The sequence below is a fragment of the Etheostoma cragini genome, chromosome 4 (assembly GCF_013103735.1).
Source record: "Etheostoma cragini isolate CJK2018 chromosome 4, CSU_Ecrag_1.0, whole genome shotgun sequence".
NCBI classification, from domain to species: Eukaryota; Metazoa; Chordata; class Actinopteri; order Perciformes; family Percidae; genus Etheostoma; species Etheostoma cragini.
The window spans coordinates 24,393,616-24,413,508 of record NC_048410.1 but is presented as its reverse complement, the minus strand read 5'-3'; the positions used below and the strand labels follow the sequence as shown (position 1 = coordinate 24,413,508).

Sequence of the window (19,893 nt, the reverse complement as noted above, 5' to 3'; positions counted from 1 at the left end):
AAACCTTTCCTGCAGAATTGTGCTGTGTTCTAACAGTTTGGATTTAAAATGAATTGGATTTAAAGTGCCCATATTAGGAAAAAAAAACACTTTTCTGGGATTTGGGGTGTTATCTTGTGTCTAAAAACTCTAAATAACTATCCATGCTGTTTTGAGTGAGATACGGTTTTTGAATGTCCTCTGCCTTCATTCTCCGGGTGTGCTGTTCAAATTCTGTACGGCTTTCTACATAACTAGCCAAGACAAGGTGGCTAACCAGAGCACATGCTAGCACTAGCATGCTAGCTTGTTCTCAATGGCAAACACTGCTACAACACACACTAGTTCACCATAATCTCCAAAAGAACTACTTCCATGTCCCTGTTCTGCAGGTATTCCACAAGTGTCCCTCGTCTAGAAGAAGTCTCCCAGCTAATCCTGGCCTAGACTGACCAAAGTTGGAGAAAGAGTTATCTAGCTGATGTGATCTTACCTAGCTACTGAGCATGTGCAAACCCCCAACAAAGATAGTATAGAAGTGAGATGTCTCACTCTGAAGCTAAAACTAGTGAGATGTTTAAAACAGAGACCTAAACACACAGGGTGAACACAGGATCTGCAGCAGTGTGCAGTGCAACAAAAATATGGTGTTTTTTGAAAATGAAACCATGTAAACCTAATCCGGAACAACCTCAAAATACAATTATGAACCTGAAAATTAGCATAATATGAGCGCTTTAACCTTTTCAAACCCATTTTTTATTCATAAGTAGACCAATGTTGTTATGTATCATTAGAGGATTGTCTAGCAATATATTACTTATTGCAGACTTATCGGTATTTTGAGCCATGTATTGTGCTTTGTAACGTGAGTTACCTTGTGATTAACACCCATAGTTTGGCAGCACTATAACATACTGTAATGCTACGTGTGCCTTTGCTACTGACTTAAGTCTTTCAGCGGGAGTCCAAGTCACCTCTCAAGTCTCTGAGCAAGAGTCCAAGTCACGTCTCAAGACTGTAGTCACTGTGTGTGCAACTTATCTGAGAATTGGACTCGAGTCCCCATCTGTGGCATCGGCCATTTAAAAACCTATATCGGTCGACCACTAGTAATATTTAAAGACACACTGATTACGTCTTTCCCGAATGAAATCTCAAACATCCTCTCAGTCCACTTCAGCCTTGCAAGGACAGATAACTTGTATGGTTTGATGGTAACAAAAAATGTAAGTATACTTACATATAGTCTATTCATAAAAAAACATATCTTCAAAGCAGCCTGGCAGCTGGATGTAAATATAACTAGTCTACCTCCTATGTCATGCTCTGTGTCTCTGGATTTGATTGAGTGTTTTCTGAGAGAGAAGACGAGGTTAGGATACCTCTTTTTTCTTCGTTCTGCTGTATTTAAAGTCAAACTTGTCTCTAAATGCCTTATGCAGATTTCCATTTCAAAGCAGTCCAATTTCTGATGTCAAACATCACATATGGGAATTGTCAAAGTCACCGTCACTGACTGAAAACAAGACAGGAGACCTGCTGATGTGTCTGCTCCTGAAAGCTTCCCTGTACGACTGCTTCTACATATACTGCATGTGACTTCAAACACACTGTGTGTGGGTGTGTGTGTCTCTGTGCGTATGCTTGTTTGTGAGTGTGTGTGTGTGTATATGTGTGTGATAGTGTGTGTGTGTGTGTGTGTGTGTGTGTGTCAGCTTCCGTACACGAGGTAATGCTTTGAAATTAGACAAATTTGCAATGATATGTTCATCATTCAGAAGTGAGCGTAAAGTAACCTAAGGTAGGTTGGAAAAAAGTTTACTACAAGGATCTGGCCTACGGTGTCCCCCCCCAGCGGACCTAAGGCAGAGCTGATCCTGCACCTCTTCCCCAAAAACGACGGAAACCAATGGTTTGTTCATATGTAATGTATAGGTTTCATTATATGTTCAGTGCAACAAGTCATCCAGACTTAAAGGTCCCATGACATGACATGGTGCTCTGTGGATGCTTTTATGTGCAGAATTACAGCCACTAGAGCCAGTCCCACAATGAGCTCTCCTTAGTATGAGCCGTTTCTGAGTCTGTAGCTATTGAGGAGGAGAGAGAGGGGGGGGTGGGGGGAGCAAGGTGGAGGGTGGGGGTGGGGGAATGTACCATTAAACAAGTGACAAGTGCACAAGGCATTTATTGATTCTGATAACCACCAAAGGTTCATCCTTTTTATCCTCCATATCAGGTGAAAGGAGAACTTGTTTCTGTGTTTGACCTGAAATGAGAACTACAGCAAGCGAGAGCATCACTTAGTCAGGGGTTTGTAAAGCTCTCTACTTGTTGAAATAAAAGACATTTTTCAAATGTGACTCCTCTCTCTTTCTGCCAGGCGCTGTTTCCAGACAGCCCACTTCTACGTGGAAGACAACAATTCACCCAGGGTGGTCCCCAATGAGACGATCCCTGTCATCCCCATTCCAGGTAACAACCAACCACAGCACTATGTCCCCATGCAAAGCTGCAGGCCTGATGGGCTGGCACACTGTGCCATATTATTATTTGTCTGATTGTTTGTTTGTCCTCCTTTGCTTGTAAGTCGAAGCAGATGGGACATATTTACTGGTGTTTGAGAGTAGAGATAGATCAATATATGGTTTGGTCCATTTAGTGGTGTCTACTTTTAATATGTTGACAACAACACATATAAAGCTTGCAATGTGTGTGTAGATTTAATTGAATACAATATATTTGACACTACTTGGAAACACACACCTCACCTTGGAAGTATAAATCAAAGGTTACACTTTACTTGAAGGTATCTACCTAAGAGTGACACTTTCATGAATGTGTCATAAACAGTATTAACAAGTCATACATGTTTATAACACTTGTTTTAGTCAGTGTCATTTGGTTTTCTCATGACAAGTTATGGTTATGGTTCATGTGTCATGACTGTGTCATATCAGTGTCATGTGTTTATGCCAGTGTCATGCCACTCTTATGTAGATACCTTCAAGTAAAGTGTTCCCAAATCAAAACACATGGATGCATAAAGGATGCAGGGTATTGTCTTTTTGAATATGACTTGACCTCCTGTTTTCTAATGTAAATGGTTCCACTCTAAAGTTTGTCCACTTTCTTTTAGTTTTAGAGTGCATTTTAAAATTCCAGTCACTACCTATAGAGCCTTGCATGCTCAATCTCCCTCTTACATTCAGGATCTATTGCACACACACACACACACATTTCTGGTCGTTCTCTGAGGTCTTCAGGCCAAGACCTTTTAACTGTCCCCAGTACATGTTTTAAAACCAGAGGTGATCGTGTCTTTTCTGTGGTGGCTCCGACGTTTTAAAAACACCTGAAGATACAGCTTTTTAGACAAGGCTTTAACTTGCAATATGGTTTAATATTTTATGTGTTGATGTTTTTATTTGTTTTACTTTAAAGCACTTTGTGACCCCTCTTGTCCGTGAAAGGTGCTATAGAAATAAAGTTTACTTACTTACTTACCTTCTCTTCCTCTGGAACATGTTCCTCAGCCTGGTCAGTTTAAAGGGTTTCAGTTGCTCTGTAATCACCGTGGATGTTGCAGGTGGTGTTCGTCTCTGAGAGCTGACCATATGCTCAGCTGTAAATCTTGTCCTGTTGGCCTTTTGTCAACACAGCTGGATGATCTCTGACTAATGAACTATCACCTGACAGTAAAATGACAAGTTGAGTACATGACCATTGCTGGAACATTGTCCTTCAGATTAGTGGCTGGTTTGTGTGAATAAAGTTAAACACACTTATCTGACAAGTTGACGTGACTGGAAAAAGACAATCTAGAGAGCAAGTGATTTCTTAGTTTAGATTTTTTTTGTTTTATTGTGAAGCTCAGGCAAATTGGAAGGGAAATTGTTTTTTGAAAATTTGTAGCCACATCACAACCTGGGCTGTGTCAGTAAAAAGTGATTCTGTGTGTGTGTGTGTGTGTGTGTGTGTGTGTGTGTGTGTGTGTGTGTGTGTGTGTGTGTGTGTGTGTGTGTGTGTGAGAGGCTGTGCTGCCCAGTATACCAATTACAAAGAACACACTGCTCCAGCTCTCGTTTTCAGGTCCAGGATTTGGATCCAAACCCGTCATATCAATTGAAAGCTTGTGGGGCCTCTTTACAATGGGCGCTGGCTAAGTCCAAAGGCCTCCATTCACACACCAGTGCCAGTTTGTCCATCATGGCAGAGTCCAGCCCGGACAAAAAGGGCTCTGTCACTGAGCCGCGTACTATACCCCAGCGGGGACAATAGGCTCTCAGTGCTCCTGTTTTGGATTCACCATTAATTTCACCTCACTGTGGTAGGATGTGTTTGTTTTTTGAAAACCACTGGAAGTGTCATATAGCTATACAGATGTGTGGAGGTTAAATATCAGGAAACACTATGTGGACATCAGATTCCACTGCAGCACACAGGCAGGTGGCTGGCCATATGGGTAATTGTCTCAATGAGTTTATGCCTAAAGCCTCACACATCCCATAAGCCTCTATCAGGCCTTAAAACCTGCAGGCAGCAGCCACTAACTACAGAAGCTTCCGGTAAACACACACACAAACATGACATGCTGTATGTGTTTCATGAGCATGGGAAGAACAATATCTGTTGATCAAACGCTGCTTATTTGGTATTAATAGCCATGAAAAGTCAGTTAGTACAATCATTCATTGATAAGTCAGGTGTAATGAGACAGTCACCTTGTTGTTTGTTACATTAATAGAGAAATTCCACCAAGTGTACCCCATTAAAGTTGTTTGCAGTGTTGGCCAGTACAACTGCATATACAAACAAAGTTAACGTAAGAAAAGTCTTTAGTGTCTCCCTCTGGAGACACTAAAGACTTTTCTTACGTTAACTTTGTGGGATGTGTGATAAATGTCCTCAAGTGAGGTCACTTCGCCCCCACATGTGAACCGCAGATTAATTGCAGAGTTAAACCTTCATTGTGTAAAACGTGACACACAACTGTACCAAAACACAGAAGTGGATTACTTTTTAACGCAAATACGAGACGTTATAACTCCTTTTGTTGGCTATGTAACCTCCTTAAATGTGCCTATAACAATTATTCACCTCAATTATAGCAACATTTCTGCTCTTGTCCAAAACTTTGTGCACATTCAAAATATAACTCATCTCGTACTCTGTACTCTCTGAGATTTGGAGGAGTCGTGATATTTTGTGAAAAATAAAGTTATAATAGGCTATTACAAGAATAAAGTCACGAGAAAATAATCCACCTGCACCATAGCCTGCTTTACATTACGTGATTGCTCTGCTGACCCGGGAGATCTCAGGCCTCCTGACAGACTCAGAGCCCCGTTTGGGTCTCTGCTCTCTGAATGAATGAGACAAATGGGACACATCTGCCGCAGCATCTCGTCAGCAGAGCGCGTCCGTTATAAACTTAAAGCTGCACAGACCACGGAAGGCGAGCTGCTCATCTCTTTTTTTACAGCGAGAGGTGTTCTTCAAAAGCTCTGCCATTAATAAAATATCGACAATAATCCTCACTTCAGTTTAATAATCGGATTGGCGAGCAAACGTGTGGCTGGGGGGGGCGCGGTAGAACGATCCTGTTTAACAAACCTGTTTTTATTTTTTTTGTTCTACTTCTATAATTAATGGGACGTAGGCCTAGGCCTTACACTAGAGGGCCCCCCCAACACAGCTCAACGCCCTAGGCTATCGCCTCAGCAGTCGCAAGCCCCAACTGGGAATCTCGTTCTACGGACAAATTCTGGTAAAATATAGAGTCATCAAACTGTTAATACACAGATATTTCTTAGAGTGTATGATTGGCAGCGAGATGGGAGACAACAGTGGCTGTAGATGTTACAATTGGTTATTCTGACGATCCTTGTTGTTATTCACTATTGTTGAAATTTAAATATTTAATGACCTTGTTACTCATTATTTATTAACAGCATAAAGTGTTTTATGTTCATGATAAATGTTATTTGTTATATGTCTGCAACCTTGTTGTTTGTGCTGCTGCTTATCTTGGCCAGGACACACTTGGAAAAGAGACTTTTAATCTCAATGAGTTTTTCTTTCTGGTTAAATAAAGGTAAAATAAAAAATAAAAAAATAAACAGACTGGCTCTGCTAATCCGGAACTCCAAAATGTATCAATATCATCATTGAAAGCAATGTTCGGTCTGTAGAAAGAACCAAAAAAAAGAAGGAAAAGAAAGACATTGCATCAGTTCTCTATGTGGCAAATTTTTCAAGACCAACTGCTGTGTTTACTGACACACAAATCATTCAGTTACTGTATATTTGCATACTTAATGAGCATCTCGCAAGACACAAAGCGAGAGCTGGCGAGTGTATGCTCTCGTTAATGTTTAATGAAGACTAAACTGAGCGGCGCTGTGAGAGCGTTTTAGCTGTTGTGTGTTGTTTTTTCATCCTATTCACTGAACGGGCTCCAATCTTCTGGGTTGAGTTCAGCTTTTTATTCTCTCAGTGTCTGAAGAACGACTAGCACTTTGCAACAATTTGGATGTAAGCAGATGAAACATGCACTACAGTCCTGCGCCGTCCTGCTCAAAGCTCCCAACGTCACAACAAAAAATGACTTATGCAAGCTTTCCTGTATGTTTTAAACCGCCTGCTTGTGATACAGCAGTGGAATTGAAATGTTACTAAACATGCATTACTTCTGGCAGAGATCATTGTAGGGAATGGGTTTACTCAAAGTAGTGTGAGTACCATGAGTCCATATGTTAGCATCTGCCCTTGACCCTTGTATGGTGTTCGGGTCTGTGATATGTTTGCTAAAAGAAGAGTTATGCTATTTATATACTCAAACTCCCTCGCCTTGGCTCATTTGCTGTGAAAATTGCACTGCACACGGTGGACCCACCTCTCCCTGCACACACACATACACACACACATTAATACTACATATGAGTGTCATAATTTTAGGTGCTATGAATCTTACCTGGGTCCTCCTAACTGGGCCTGCTGTGTGTGTATGTGTGTGTGTGTGTGTGTGTCTGTATGTGTGTGTCTGTGTGTCTGTGTGAGTGTGTGTGTGTGTCTGTGTGTCTGTCTGTGCATCTGTTTGTGTGTGTCTGAGTGTAAATGTGTGTGTGTGTGTGTGTGTGTGTGTGTGTGTCTGTGTGTGTCTGAGTGCAGTTGTGTGTGCGCATGTGTGTGTCTGTGTGTCTGTCAGTGTGTCTGTATGTGTGCGTGTCTGAGTGTATTTGTGTGTGTGTGTGTGTGTGTGGGAGTGTGTGTCTGTGTGTCTATCAGTGCGTCTGTATGTGTGCGTGTGTGTGAGTGTGTGTCTGTGTGTCTATCAGTGCGTCTGTATGTGTGCGTGTGCGTGTGAGTGTGTGTGTGTCTGTGTGTCTATCAGTGCGTCTGTATGTGTGCGTGTGAGTGTGTGTGTGTCTGTGTGTCTATCAGTGCGTCTGTATGTGTGTGTGTCTGAGTGTGGGTGTCTGTCTCCCTCTGACATCTCTCCATTAGTACATGTATAGGGGCATATGTTTGCAAACATGTGGAGTGCTTAAGGGGGTGGGGTTCAGGAGTCTGTGTTAGTGGGGGTCCCAAGCCTTGTTAATGGGACCCACTGCTGCCAGACGAGAGGGGTTCAAACAGGTTGTGTCCAGGCTGGGAAGGTTCAGCTAGAATCTTTCTCTCCAATACAATACTACTCAACAGTGTCAAATAAGAGGAAGTTATCTCAGGACACTTTACAGATGGAGTAGTCCTAGAACACAATAACTAACTTACTAACTTTTGTGCAGTTACGAATGTTCATATTTCGTCATTTAGTCTAACCATAGTATAAATAGGTAGTCGGAATGGAAAAATATAAATACAGATAGTAAAAATATACTTAGAGCCATTTTGAGATGAGAAATTAGCCATGCAGTTGAGACCTGTGACACTAAGTTTATGTGCTTTGCTGATAAGTTGAGGCGTTATCTTATAAGTACAGTGAACACTGAGTCAGTGAGTTGTAGCAGTAGTCTACCTGGCCAGTCGTTACTCATTCACATGTTGTTGTAAGCCTAGACTGTTCTCTGTAAGGTATGGATTGATTTGAAAGGACAATGGTAAAGGTCTGGCACAACCTCCCTCACAAGTCACATGGTACTCGTGTGGTTTACCTTTATTTGTCAAAGGCAGGCTGCTCTGTTGCTGTAATGCACGGTCAAATAGTTGCCCAGTGTCTGGTTTCAGCAGTTGCATGGTTGCTTGGCGAGTTACTGCTCCTGTAGAGCCCGACTTTAACCCTGGCCTCGTCTCTTCTCTGCAGATGACATGGAGGCGATTCCAGTCAAGCAGTTTGTCAAGCACGTCTCTGAGCTCTACTCAAATAACCAACGGGGATTCTCTGAAGACTTTGAGGTAAGCAGTGAAGTCTTATGTGTGTGCAAACCCAACACAATGTGTCTTCACACATTGACTGGATACTGATTGGATGTGTTCAATCACCTAGTCCTTCCTGTTTCAGACTACACCAGTCCTTCATATGATTCAAACTGCAAGCACTGGTAACATACGCGAAACTAGTAGAACATAAATCTGAACTTGTTTGTTACAATTTTTCACTTGTGTCAAATATTCACACACTTGAGCAGAATCTGAAGTCAAGCATAGGGAGAAAAAAAAGTCCAAGAGCTTGTAAAAAGAAATCTGAAGTGAAATTTGTTCTCAGAAAATGTGAAGATGGACAAAAAATAATGATCTATGTTTAGATTGATCTTAAACACTTGTAACGCAACTTCTACTCATATTGTGAGTTCCTTTTTTTCAGCACAACCACAGCTCAGCGATTACAGCCTCTTGAATAGATCTCTGCAACTTCACACGAATATGCTCAACACACCAGTTCAGATTTTAGTTCTACAAGTTCTATCATCATCTCACCATATTTGCCTTCACACCTTGTGTAGATAATCAGAAACACACCTGCACATGTACACACACACTGTCAGATATTGACGGCCAGGATATGATAAACTTAAGGAATGTGCAAGAGCAGTTTACTGCACAGATCCTGGCACACTCCACTGTGTCAGCTGAGAAGAAGCGTCATCGCAGTGCCGTTGTAGTTTTAAAGCTCTTACTAGAGTATTTTCCACAGTATATCAGAATGTAAAATGGAGTACACTCAGATGTAGGAGGCCACTGGAACATAGTGTTTAAAAGAGGAAAAAGATGCATTCTGATTGCAAAAAAAGTCAAAGCCTTATCTAAATGGCTATTTCGTATTGAAATCGTACTTTGAAATGTTGATTTAAATAAAGGCTTTTTCCTTTTTTTATAAAAAGTGCCTTGGACCTTTTTTCCTCTTTTGAACTTTTGTGTTCTCCTTCAAAAGTGCACCTACAGGACTTGCTTGAGCTTCCGAGCACTCTTTATTTGTTTCTTCTAAAAGATGTATTGTTTAGTTTTCATGTATCAGAAGTATTCCCATATGTATCTTGAACAGGATTAGAATATGAGCTCTATAAACTCCCACACTACATGAATATTTGAAGCAGAGATAGTGAGATAAGAGATAATGAAGACAAAAAAGGTTGCATACTGAATAACTAGGGTCATCACAGAGAAAACAAGAAGGACGTTTTGGTGATGGGCAATTTAGTTTAATTATGACCCTTGCATACTTCATCACAAAAGCCAAAGCTCCCTCTGCAACTGTGATCTGTGGAAATATCTTGCTCCTTTCTGTTTTTCCATCATCAATCGTCGCTTTGTTTCCAGCTTTTCCTCCACTCTCTCTGAGAGAATTGGGTGGACTGAACCAGACCATTTGAATACGTAACCTAATAGTTACACTTCCAATGTAACCCTTTTCCCACAGGGAAGTACTTTAGGACGGGAGCCCCGTACCAAATGAAATGATCCTCCTCCCCTGTCCCTGCTGCCCCAGTCTCTCCTGCTTTAACTGAGTGGAGTCATGGAGGCTCAGGGAATCAATTATCAATGTTTAGTCTAAACTAGATTATAATGGCATAGCCAGATGAACAGAATTATCAGTACATGCTCCAGAAATCGAAAACAAATACTCCAAACATGCTGAGTGTAAAAGTTACTTTGGCTAAAGAAAGGTGACAAATGAAAGGAAATGCCTGAATAGAATAGCATTCTCAGTGTGCACCTATATCAACCAGGTGGAACTCCTATTGGAGATTCTGGAGCAACATGTTACGTCTACACCGAGGTTTTTACAGTTATAGCATTTTTCCTTAGTTTTTTATTTTTATTTTGTTTTGAATTTTGTTTTCAAATTCAGTTTAGTTTGAATTTGCTTTAAACACCGGCATAGTGTGTGCATGTCAGTGTAGTCACTGCCAGCCTGAAAGTACAGGAGCCCATGTTCACTGCATTAAACTGCAGCCCAAACCCACGCTACATCAGTTCACTACAGAAGGAAGCTGACATCAACCATCCCTTCTGTTCTAAGATAGCAACAGAAAAAGGATGTGTATGTGTGAATGTGATTAACTGTCTGCACATATAGCCATGTGTATCCGTATCAGTTTGTGTACCATCTGTTGGTCACATCAGCTGTCTGTATGACATCACACGTAGTCATATCTCATTTTATCATACCTGCAACCTGATCTGCTCACACATGCTTACCATGAAGCTTGCTACACCCAAAATAAATCCCATTCCCATTTACTATGATGAATCAATGTTTCGTTGTGCTAAAACAGGGCAGTATGCCTGTAAAGCTCCAGAGGAAATGTGGCCCAGGGGTCAAAGCCAAATCCAGCGCTTGCCTTCCCTGTTGGCCGTGCTGAACTAGCAGCCAACAGCTGTTTGCTTGGCAGGAACGTGACATTAAAGGTCCCATGTCATGGTGCTCTTTGGATGCTTTTATTTAGATGTTAGTGGTCCCCTAATACTGTATCTGAAGTCTCTTTGATGCAGACCATAGAGGCCCCCTAATACTGCATCTGAAGTCTCTTTTATATAGACCTTAGTGGTCCCCTAAAACTGTATCTGAAGTCTCTTTTATATAGACCTTAGTGGTCCCCTAATACTGTATCTGAAGTCTCTTTTATATAGACCTTAGTGGTCCCCTAAAACTGTATCTGAAGTCTCTTTTATATAGACCTTAGTGGTCCCCTAAAACTGTATCTGAAGTCACTTTTATATAGACCTTAGTGGTCCCCTAAAACTGTATCTGAAGTCTCTTTTATATAGACCTTAGTGGTCCCCTAATATTGTATCGGAAGTCTCTTTCCTAAAATTCTGCCATGACAGCAGAATGACAGCAGAATGACAGCCACAATAAGCTTTCCTTAGTATGTGCCATTTCGGTAGCTTTTGAGGAGGAGGGGGGCCTTGGCCTTGACTAAGTGTGGCCACTTTGCTTGTTTGAAAGCCATGATGTCTCTCTCACGGGTGGGCCAAATTCTCTGGGCGGGCAAAGCAGAGAAAGGGGAGGTAACCTTTCCCCTTATGACCTCATAAGGAGAAACATTCCAGATTGGCCCATCAGAGCTTTAATTTTCTCCAAGGTAGAGCAGGATACCCAGGGCTCGGTTTACACCTATCACCATTTCTAGCCACTGGGGGACCATAGGCAGGCTGGGGGAATGCATATTAATGTTAAAAAACGCATAAAGAGATATTTTCATGCCATAAACAATGACATATAGTCACAGGCCGCTAAACCCAGAACCCTATCATTCTTTAGGACTGTAAGCAAGGAAAACAATTTGGGAAGTAAATATAGGAAGTCAACGAGAAAAGATCTTCAGGGTGAATCCTGTTATTCTTTTTCATTCTAAATGTTAACCCTAACTCAAGCACGAGTCATGTCACCATAGCAGTTACCTTCCAACATGGTGTACCATGCCCTCAGGTTGAGAAAATAAAGTATTATGCCAAGCAAGGGATGTAGCTTATTTAAGCACAAGCTATGAGGAAATTAAAACACTTGCTATAGCCCAAAAGCAAGAATGAAAGACGGAAAAGAGTATATGAGATGTTGTGAAATTAGAAATTGGCCCAAACACGTAGCACTACACTCTAAGAAATACATTCGTAAAATGACAGAAAAAGTTCTGGTAGCTCATTTCCCAGACTTTGCCCCATAATTAAAAAACGTTAGGCTTATTTAAAATTCTTTCATACAAAGCTGCTCAATTATTAAACTTCTAAAAATGTTGAAAGAAACTTCAAAAATGTCCAAAAAGCTTTGAAAATTTTGAAAAAAAATGAAAAACTATGATAAAGCGAACCAACATTGGTGGCCAACAACAAGTTGCCGGAGCATAAATTATCCAATTCAAAATGTAAAAAACAAAAATACAACTATGAATCACATATTATGGACAATTTCTGTTCAAATACACAGTCATAAAACGGTTAACCCTCATGTTGTCCTCGGGTCGAATTGATTGATGCATGATTGATTGATTCCACACAACGCTCTCTGGCAAGAACAAATCTCTACTTTCATCCATTTTAGGGTGTCTTATTCAGTTTTATAGCATTTGGAGAAAAGAAATTGAAGTGGTTTTTAAATAGTATTGAGTAAAAGTTGACATATTCCAGTCTGTGATTATCCATAAACATACCTTCCTTTAATTTTAGTCTGAATAATTCCTAATTTCTGCTTTTCTAACTCAAACATTAGGTATAATTTCCCAAAAATTAGGTTTTTGACCATAAATTCAAAAAATAGCTGCAAAACTAGAGTTACTAAGTTAGTGGTACGTAGTGTTAAACGGGAAAAAAGGAACAAAAAAAACGTAAGAAACATTAAAAACATCGATAAAAAGCTTCAATAAAAGGGTTGATTTTCATTTCATTTTGATGGGAAGACAACAAAAGGTTTAATACAGAGTGTAGAGGAGCAGCTTGTGTGCAAGAGACGTAGACGTAGCGTGTGTGCAGTATGGATACCTGTCCCCATCACCTTCTGTGACTCCATACTTGACACTGTGGAGTGTTTCCACTTTCTAGGAACTATCATCTCCCAGGGACTCAAGTGAGAGCTGATGCTGTATGAGGGTGTTAGAGAAATAACAGGGTGCAAGCTCAGTTTTATAAGTTTAAATGATGGTATGTGTCTAAAGCACAACAGAGGATATACTTCTTGCTAAAGACAATGATGGTGCACTTCTGCACAGCCATGATCGAGTCCATGCTCACATGCTCCATCACCATCTGGTATGCTGCTAGCACTGCCAAGGGCAGACGAGTCATTCGGTCAGCTGAGAAGGTGATTGGCTGCAATCTGCCGCCGCTCCCGGACCTGTACACCATCAGGATTCTAAGCAAGCTGGAGAGAATGTGAATGACCCCTCCCACCCCGACCACAAACTGACTGAGCTAATGTAAAGTTTAAGAGAAGTGTTATGGCAGGATAAAACGGCACCAGTGTGCAATTAAGCACGTCAGTCAGCCTGGAGCGCAGGGCGTTTGAGTCCCTCCCCTCTGGCAGGAGGCTGAGGTCCATTATGCCATTGTACTTACTCTGCTGAACCGTTCCTTTTAACCTATCTTGTTGTCTTATCTTTTTGTTTTTTTCTTTTATTCCTCTGATCCTTTTATATGTAGAAAATGTGTGACATGCACCAACAACACCAAGAACAATTCCTTGTATGTCTAAAACATGTACTACAACAAAACCTTTTCTTGTTCTGAACAAAAAACATGTTCCGTGTGTGGCAAATTATGGGAATTAATTTTGTACATTTAGGCGGAAAGCAAGGCTGGATGCATAACAAAATATAAAACCAATGTGGAAATGGTGAAACCATCACCGGTCGAAATTCCCATGACATTTGATAGTTTTTGCAAATGAAACCGTCTTTTCTTTACAAGATCTACTGCGCACTTCAATGCATTTGATTTGTCAAATGCTGCATTCATACCATGTCAAAACAGTTGTGAGCAATCGACTGGGAAACAGGGCTTTCAGTCTGAAGTGCAGGTAGCAGCCCATTGTTCACTACAATGTAAAGAAGGATGTTCATCCTCTGCAGAGCAGGAATATGTTACGTCAGTGAAATGGCATTTAGGACCTGTAAGGATAACTAATGAACTCATACAGGAAAAAAATTGTTTTTTAAGAGTCCTTTCATGGAGACATATCAGAATGACGTTGGTGTGGGTGTGTGTGTGTGTGTGTGTCTATCCAGGAGGTTCAGCGGTGCACTGCTGATATGAAGATCACGTCAGAGCACTCCAACCACCCTGACAACAAGCACAAGAACAGATACATCAACATAGTGGCCTGTGAGTATACTCTCCTTAGCACACACCATGATGCATGTCCTGTCCTATGTCCTTCACATTGTACCCATAAAACATGTTGAATATTGTATATTATTACTTTCAAACACATTTTTTACTCAGTTACTTTCAGAATCAAAGTGTCTGTAATTCTTCAACATAATCCGTATTTTTGCAGGTACAGTATGTCTCCACAGAAACCAGACACCACAACTCCGGCTTATTGAGAGACACAGAGAGCTTTCCTGGTGGAGATAGGCTTAGTCAGCATTGTGTCAACTCCTTTGGAAAGCGCTTGATTGTTATGGACATTCATTTAGTTCCGCATTCTATTTTAATGATTTTGGTGTTTAAAAGTTCTGTTTCCTGGTTGGCTCAGCTGGTAGAGCAGGCTAAACCTGTTTGAGTCGCAATACACTCAGATCCTTAACCCAAGTCTCTAGTGTCCTTAACCCGGATGAGTTGAGTCCTACTACAATCAATCTAAAACAAAAACATTGCCACACACAAACCTCTTAAAACATTAGCTACTAATTTTCCTAGCCATCTTAGCTGCAAAAAGCTTTACAACTTAACATTTTATAGGCAACAACTCCACAAGTCAACTTAAGTGAGCAGAGAGACAGTCCGACCCGCAGACTTAGAGCCGATGACTCGCGAGCCCTTGCTGACTCGTGAGTTGTTGATGCTCGCGTGAGTCAGTCGATACCGCGAATCAGCCGAATCAGTCATGAGTGGATCTGATTCAGACCAGCGAGTGAAGTCTTTCCTTGAGCTCAGAGTAAAGCAAATCAACAACAAAAGCCATTATTTCACTTCTGACATAACATACAATGTTCTGCACGTAGCCTAGCTAGAGTTACTGTAGATTTGACCGTATAATATAGTATGTTAAAAAGCAGTTAGGTCGAGCACACAGTCCAAAACATTGCAAACTAGCCTTTGAGACAACCTACAAGTCCTTGATGACTTTATTACAATACACGTCCTTTAGCTGATGCTTTTATTCTTAGTGACTTATAATTGCTACATGCATCAGAGGCCGCACGCATCAGGAGCAACTAGGGGTTAAGTGTCTTGCTCAGGGACACATTGGTTGATGTAACACAGTGGGAATCAAACCAGGTCTCCCACACCAAAGGCATGTGTCATATCCACATCCTTAAAAGGAACCGGGTTTGCCCAGCCTAGAGCAGGCGCACATACACTGAGAGGTTTATGCCTCGACGCAGAGGTCCTAGGTTCGATTCCGACCTGTGACAATTTCCTGCATGTCTTTCCCCTCTCTCTCCCCTTTCTCACCTAGCTGTCCTCTCAAATAAAGACGGAAAAGCCTAAAAAATGATTTTTGTTTCCTCTTATAAGACACCATTCACTGTAGTTCACTATTAAGGAGGGTTTGTAGCAAGGGCTGCTAGAAAATGCTTCCAAGAGTAGAATGTGAAGAAAGAAAAAAAATCAGAAGTCTAGGAATTAACAATTAATGTTCTTTCTCTGGAGATGATAAATGTACTCAGTAGATGTCAAGGTACCAAGCCATGTAGGATCAGGATGGTTCTAGATCAAATGCATCTGGATCACCGAGATTTGTAGGGTTCTTCTTCAGCCTCTGCGATCATGAATATTGAAAGTAAATTGGCCATGTGGTCATCTTTAACCTTGTTGATGATTTTTTCAAGTGGTGGCATGAAAGCAAAGGTCACATAATTGCCCAATAAATAGATTAAGATTCCCCTGGAAGTGTCAACGTCCAAAGTAAATGTTGTGTCACCAATTAGATTTTAAGACTTTTTAAAGTTTGCTCCAGAAATCTATCTAGTTCAATAAAATCCGTAGTGGACCTCAAATAGTCAAGTCCCTGGGCAAGCAGAGCATCTTAAAGTGCCAAGCCCAACATTTGTCTGGCGATTTCTGTTACTTTTACAGACGAATTTGTCTGAAGTTGAAAACCAACCAACTGCGCTCTAACACGAGCTGAGCCAAAACGTACGACATGCTTCTAGTCCCAAAGCACCACACGCATGCTTGGCGCTCGCCTACATCCATCTGTAATAATTATTCCATGTGTCATACAACCATTTGCCATGTTGAAAGCAGCTCAGCCTTGTGTTCATTACAGTGCATGCAGTAGCAAAGGGCAGGTCCCAAGCTGTTTAGCTGTCTGTAAAAAGCTACACAACCCAGTTTGACCATTATTTCAACCACAAAGGTTAATGTGCTTCGTGGTTGGGAGGGATGCCTTGGCAGCGCACCAAGATAGCAGCATCACTGAACGTGGACAGCACCGTGTGTTAGGGTTAGAGTGGAGGTTAGCTCTTGCCGTGGGTTGAGTCACACAGACAGGCTCACTGATTGACTGCTCTGTGTTTTCTCCTCAGATGACCACAGCAGGGTGAAGCTCCGGCCGCTGGCTGGGAAGGACTCCAAACACACCGACTACATTAACGCCAACTATGTGGATGTGAGTGCTTCCACTTGGATATCAAACACTGATCTGTGTGCTTGTATAATGACAGGAATCATTTTGGAGATGATGACTTTAAAAACAAATATAAGACAATAAAGAATACAGAGATGTATTATTGTCATTATGTCAAGTTTTGGAAGAATTTGGATTGTAATACATTAAAGAGCTTCTATTATACTCATTTTCAGCTATTGGGTTATACTAGAATAGGTTTACAGGCTTTGATGTTAAAAAAAACACATTACCAAGAAAACACATATTGCCCAGACCCAGTCGTTTCCCAGCATGCCCTGGGTCGTGAGGTCAGCGTTGCCTACACGTGCATGACGTCAGAGCATATTGGGATCAAGTCAGACACAGATCTTCCCAGCGTGCATTGGGCGTGACTTATCTCAAACAAGCCTAATGTCTGAGCTCTTGGCTCACCTTCCTGAAAAGCCCAGTCTGCTCTGATAGGTCAGCTGGCCCACTTTGTTGATATTGGTCAACCAAATTCAAACAAGATACTGGGCAAGCTGTGATTGGTCATAGGCCTCTCCAACGGGCAGCATACACTGGGCTGGCTTTGTCAAGAAAAAAAGTTTGTGATTGGAATGAAATGTGTTTGTTGTACTTTAAACATCTACTACAAACATAGAAGACGATACAACACACTGAAATCCATGACGTAATTTCTATGTGTCACTAGTTGCCAAACTAATAATCCGACTCATTCATCCGTTAGGGTTACAACAAGCCCAAAGCATACATCGCAGCCCAGGGACCTCTCAAGTCCACCTTTGAGGACTTTTGGCGGATGGTTTGGGAGCAAAACACCTGCATCATCGTCATGATCACCAACTTAATGGAGAAAGGCCGGGTAGGTTCCGACTCTCACACACTCTTTTACGTTGTGATGTTTGAGGATAACACAGTTGTCTCATATTGTGGCATGGACTCATCACTCCACAGCACATTTAGACCCAATGTAACTAACCACTAACTTGATTTAGATGAGCCAATTCCCAAACCTCGGTGGCTCACAAAGTCAACAATCATGTTATCTCTGACACCTGCACTTTTCCTGGTTAGACCCTGTGCCATCTTGGTGCTGATGAAAACATGTCCAAGGTTTATGGAAGCTGTGTTAGACTTTTATCTGAGTGTCCCCTGAACATTTATTGAACGAGTCTTGTACTGTGACAGAGCATTATATTTATAAAAGTATTTATCATTTCTCTGGAGGTATATAAGGTGGTAGGCCGTTCTCAGTAAGTATAGAAAAGAAGCAGCTGCTACATGCTACTCTGTAAGTGTTTCTTGAATTAAAAGGTAGAGGGTCTGGGTTTTTTATAAATCAGGTCATCAAGATTATTTCATTTACTTATTGTCATTCTGGTTCCCTTCTGGTTGTGTTTAGCCCTGGAAAAAATACCCCGCTACAAAAACACTAGAGACCATATTCTTATGGGATGACACCAGCCACAATGCCAAATTAGACAAGGGGCATGAAGTAGCTTCCCTACTTCCTACCCCCTGACTTCTGGCGCCATTGCTCGGACCACAACCATCTTCAAACTCAGCCTTTGTCTTGATCTCAAATACACACCTGTAAAGTTTTGTGACTGCTCCTTGCACGGTTGTGACGCTATCGCAGTGACAAGAATCTGTCCACAGACAGGCAGAAATATAATCACCTGACAACCTAGATAGTTCCCTCCGGGATCACATTTTGCCATGGTAACACACACACACACGCACACACACGGTGAAAACATGACAGCGATGCTGATAGAAACAGGTATTTGATCTGTTTAATGGGTAAAATGATAAATTGAATGAGGTTTCCTGCAACAAGATACTGGTAAAATGGACAAACTTTACCTCCTTCACAATTTGTTGACAATAATTGTATCTTATTTGTGTGTTTGTGTGTGTGTGTGTGTGTGTGTGTGTGTGTGTGTGTGTTCTACAGAGAAAGTGTGACCAGTACTGGCCATCAGAGAACAGTGAAGAGTACGGCAACATGGTGGTCACACTGAAAAGCAGTTTAGTGTACGCCTGCTACACTGTCCGCTGCTTCACATTGAGCAACACCAAAGTGAAAAAGGTGAGAATAAGAGAAAGAGTGGCACAGCAAGGTGAAGCCAAGAGTAACCTCGATGATGTGTTCTGCTAATCACAAACCACAGTAACAGCCTGTCGCCTGCCCAACACACATTGAGGTATTTGTTATTACTCATGTAACCCCTGGATTCTGACCATGTGGAACATACAAAGCATTTCTGTTTCTCTTTGTATTATCCCCCCCCCCCCCCGCAATATTTAAAACTGATCTGCTGACCAGAAAAAGCCCATTATGTTCATGTCTGGTTGATTAGACGCATTGTTATTGAATAAACCACATTTATAGGAAATGATACCTAATGTTTAAGTTATAAAAGCCGAAATTAGGAATTACTTAGACTAAAATTAAAGAAATGTATGTTGATGGATAATCACACACTGGATTATGTCAACTTTTACTCAATACTATTTTGAAACCACTTCAATTAGTTTTTCAAATGCAATAAAATTGAATAAAACACACCAAAATTATTGAAAGTAAATATATGTACTTGCCAAAGAGCGTTGTGTGGAATCAATCATGTTATTTTGGGTAGTTAAAAAGAACATTGATATAGAAAAACAGGTCAATTTGACCAGAGGACAACATGAGGGTTAAGACAAACAAATTTTATTTCCAATACCTTTATTCACAATAAAAAAAATCCTCCTGTTCCACCAGTGGAAAGATTTTCATATGAAGCAGCAACAGCAGGAAATGTTGGCTTTGCTTCAGCAGTCAATTTGCAGGGTTCCAATACAGCTGAAAGCCACCATTAAATAAGGATGATACGTCAAAGTAAAAACAGGAACGCTAACAGGGGACAAACACCAGAGATTCAGGTAGATGCTACAGAACATTACTGAGAGCTAAACACACAGAGACTTAAAAAAACAACACCTGGCACAACCACGTGGCTGTAGAGGCAGGGAGGAGAGCATGGTTGACCCTCCCTCCTACCCCATCGTGTCATGGGTTAGTACGTTCCTGGAAATTATCGGTGGGTTATTTGTAGCAATGATTTTTTTTATTGATTGTTTACACTGGAATAAATGTTTTTTTATTTAGTTATTTTTACCTTTAATTCACCCAAATATTTCTG

The 19,893-nt window shown here is 41.1% G+C and overlaps 1 protein-coding gene across 2 annotated transcripts in view; it reads left to right on the top strand.

Moving 5' to 3' along the window:
• Positions 1–19,893, top strand: part of LOC117943172 (receptor-type tyrosine-protein phosphatase gamma-like) — a 455,813-nt gene that overhangs the window by 414,119 nt on the left and 21,801 nt on the right. For both annotated transcript variants that reach the window (XM_034869129.1, XM_034869128.1), the window contains exons 14-19: positions 2,366–2,457; positions 8,288–8,379; positions 14,145–14,241; positions 16,617–16,699; positions 17,430–17,564; positions 18,660–18,794. In XM_034869129.1, coding sequence (XP_034725020.1) covers positions 2,366–2,457; positions 8,288–8,379; positions 14,145–14,241; positions 16,617–16,699; positions 17,430–17,564; positions 18,660–18,794 — 634 coding nt within the window. The remainder of the gene's footprint in view (positions 1–2,365; positions 2,458–8,287; positions 8,380–14,144; positions 14,242–16,616; positions 16,700–17,429; positions 17,565–18,659; positions 18,795–19,893) is intronic.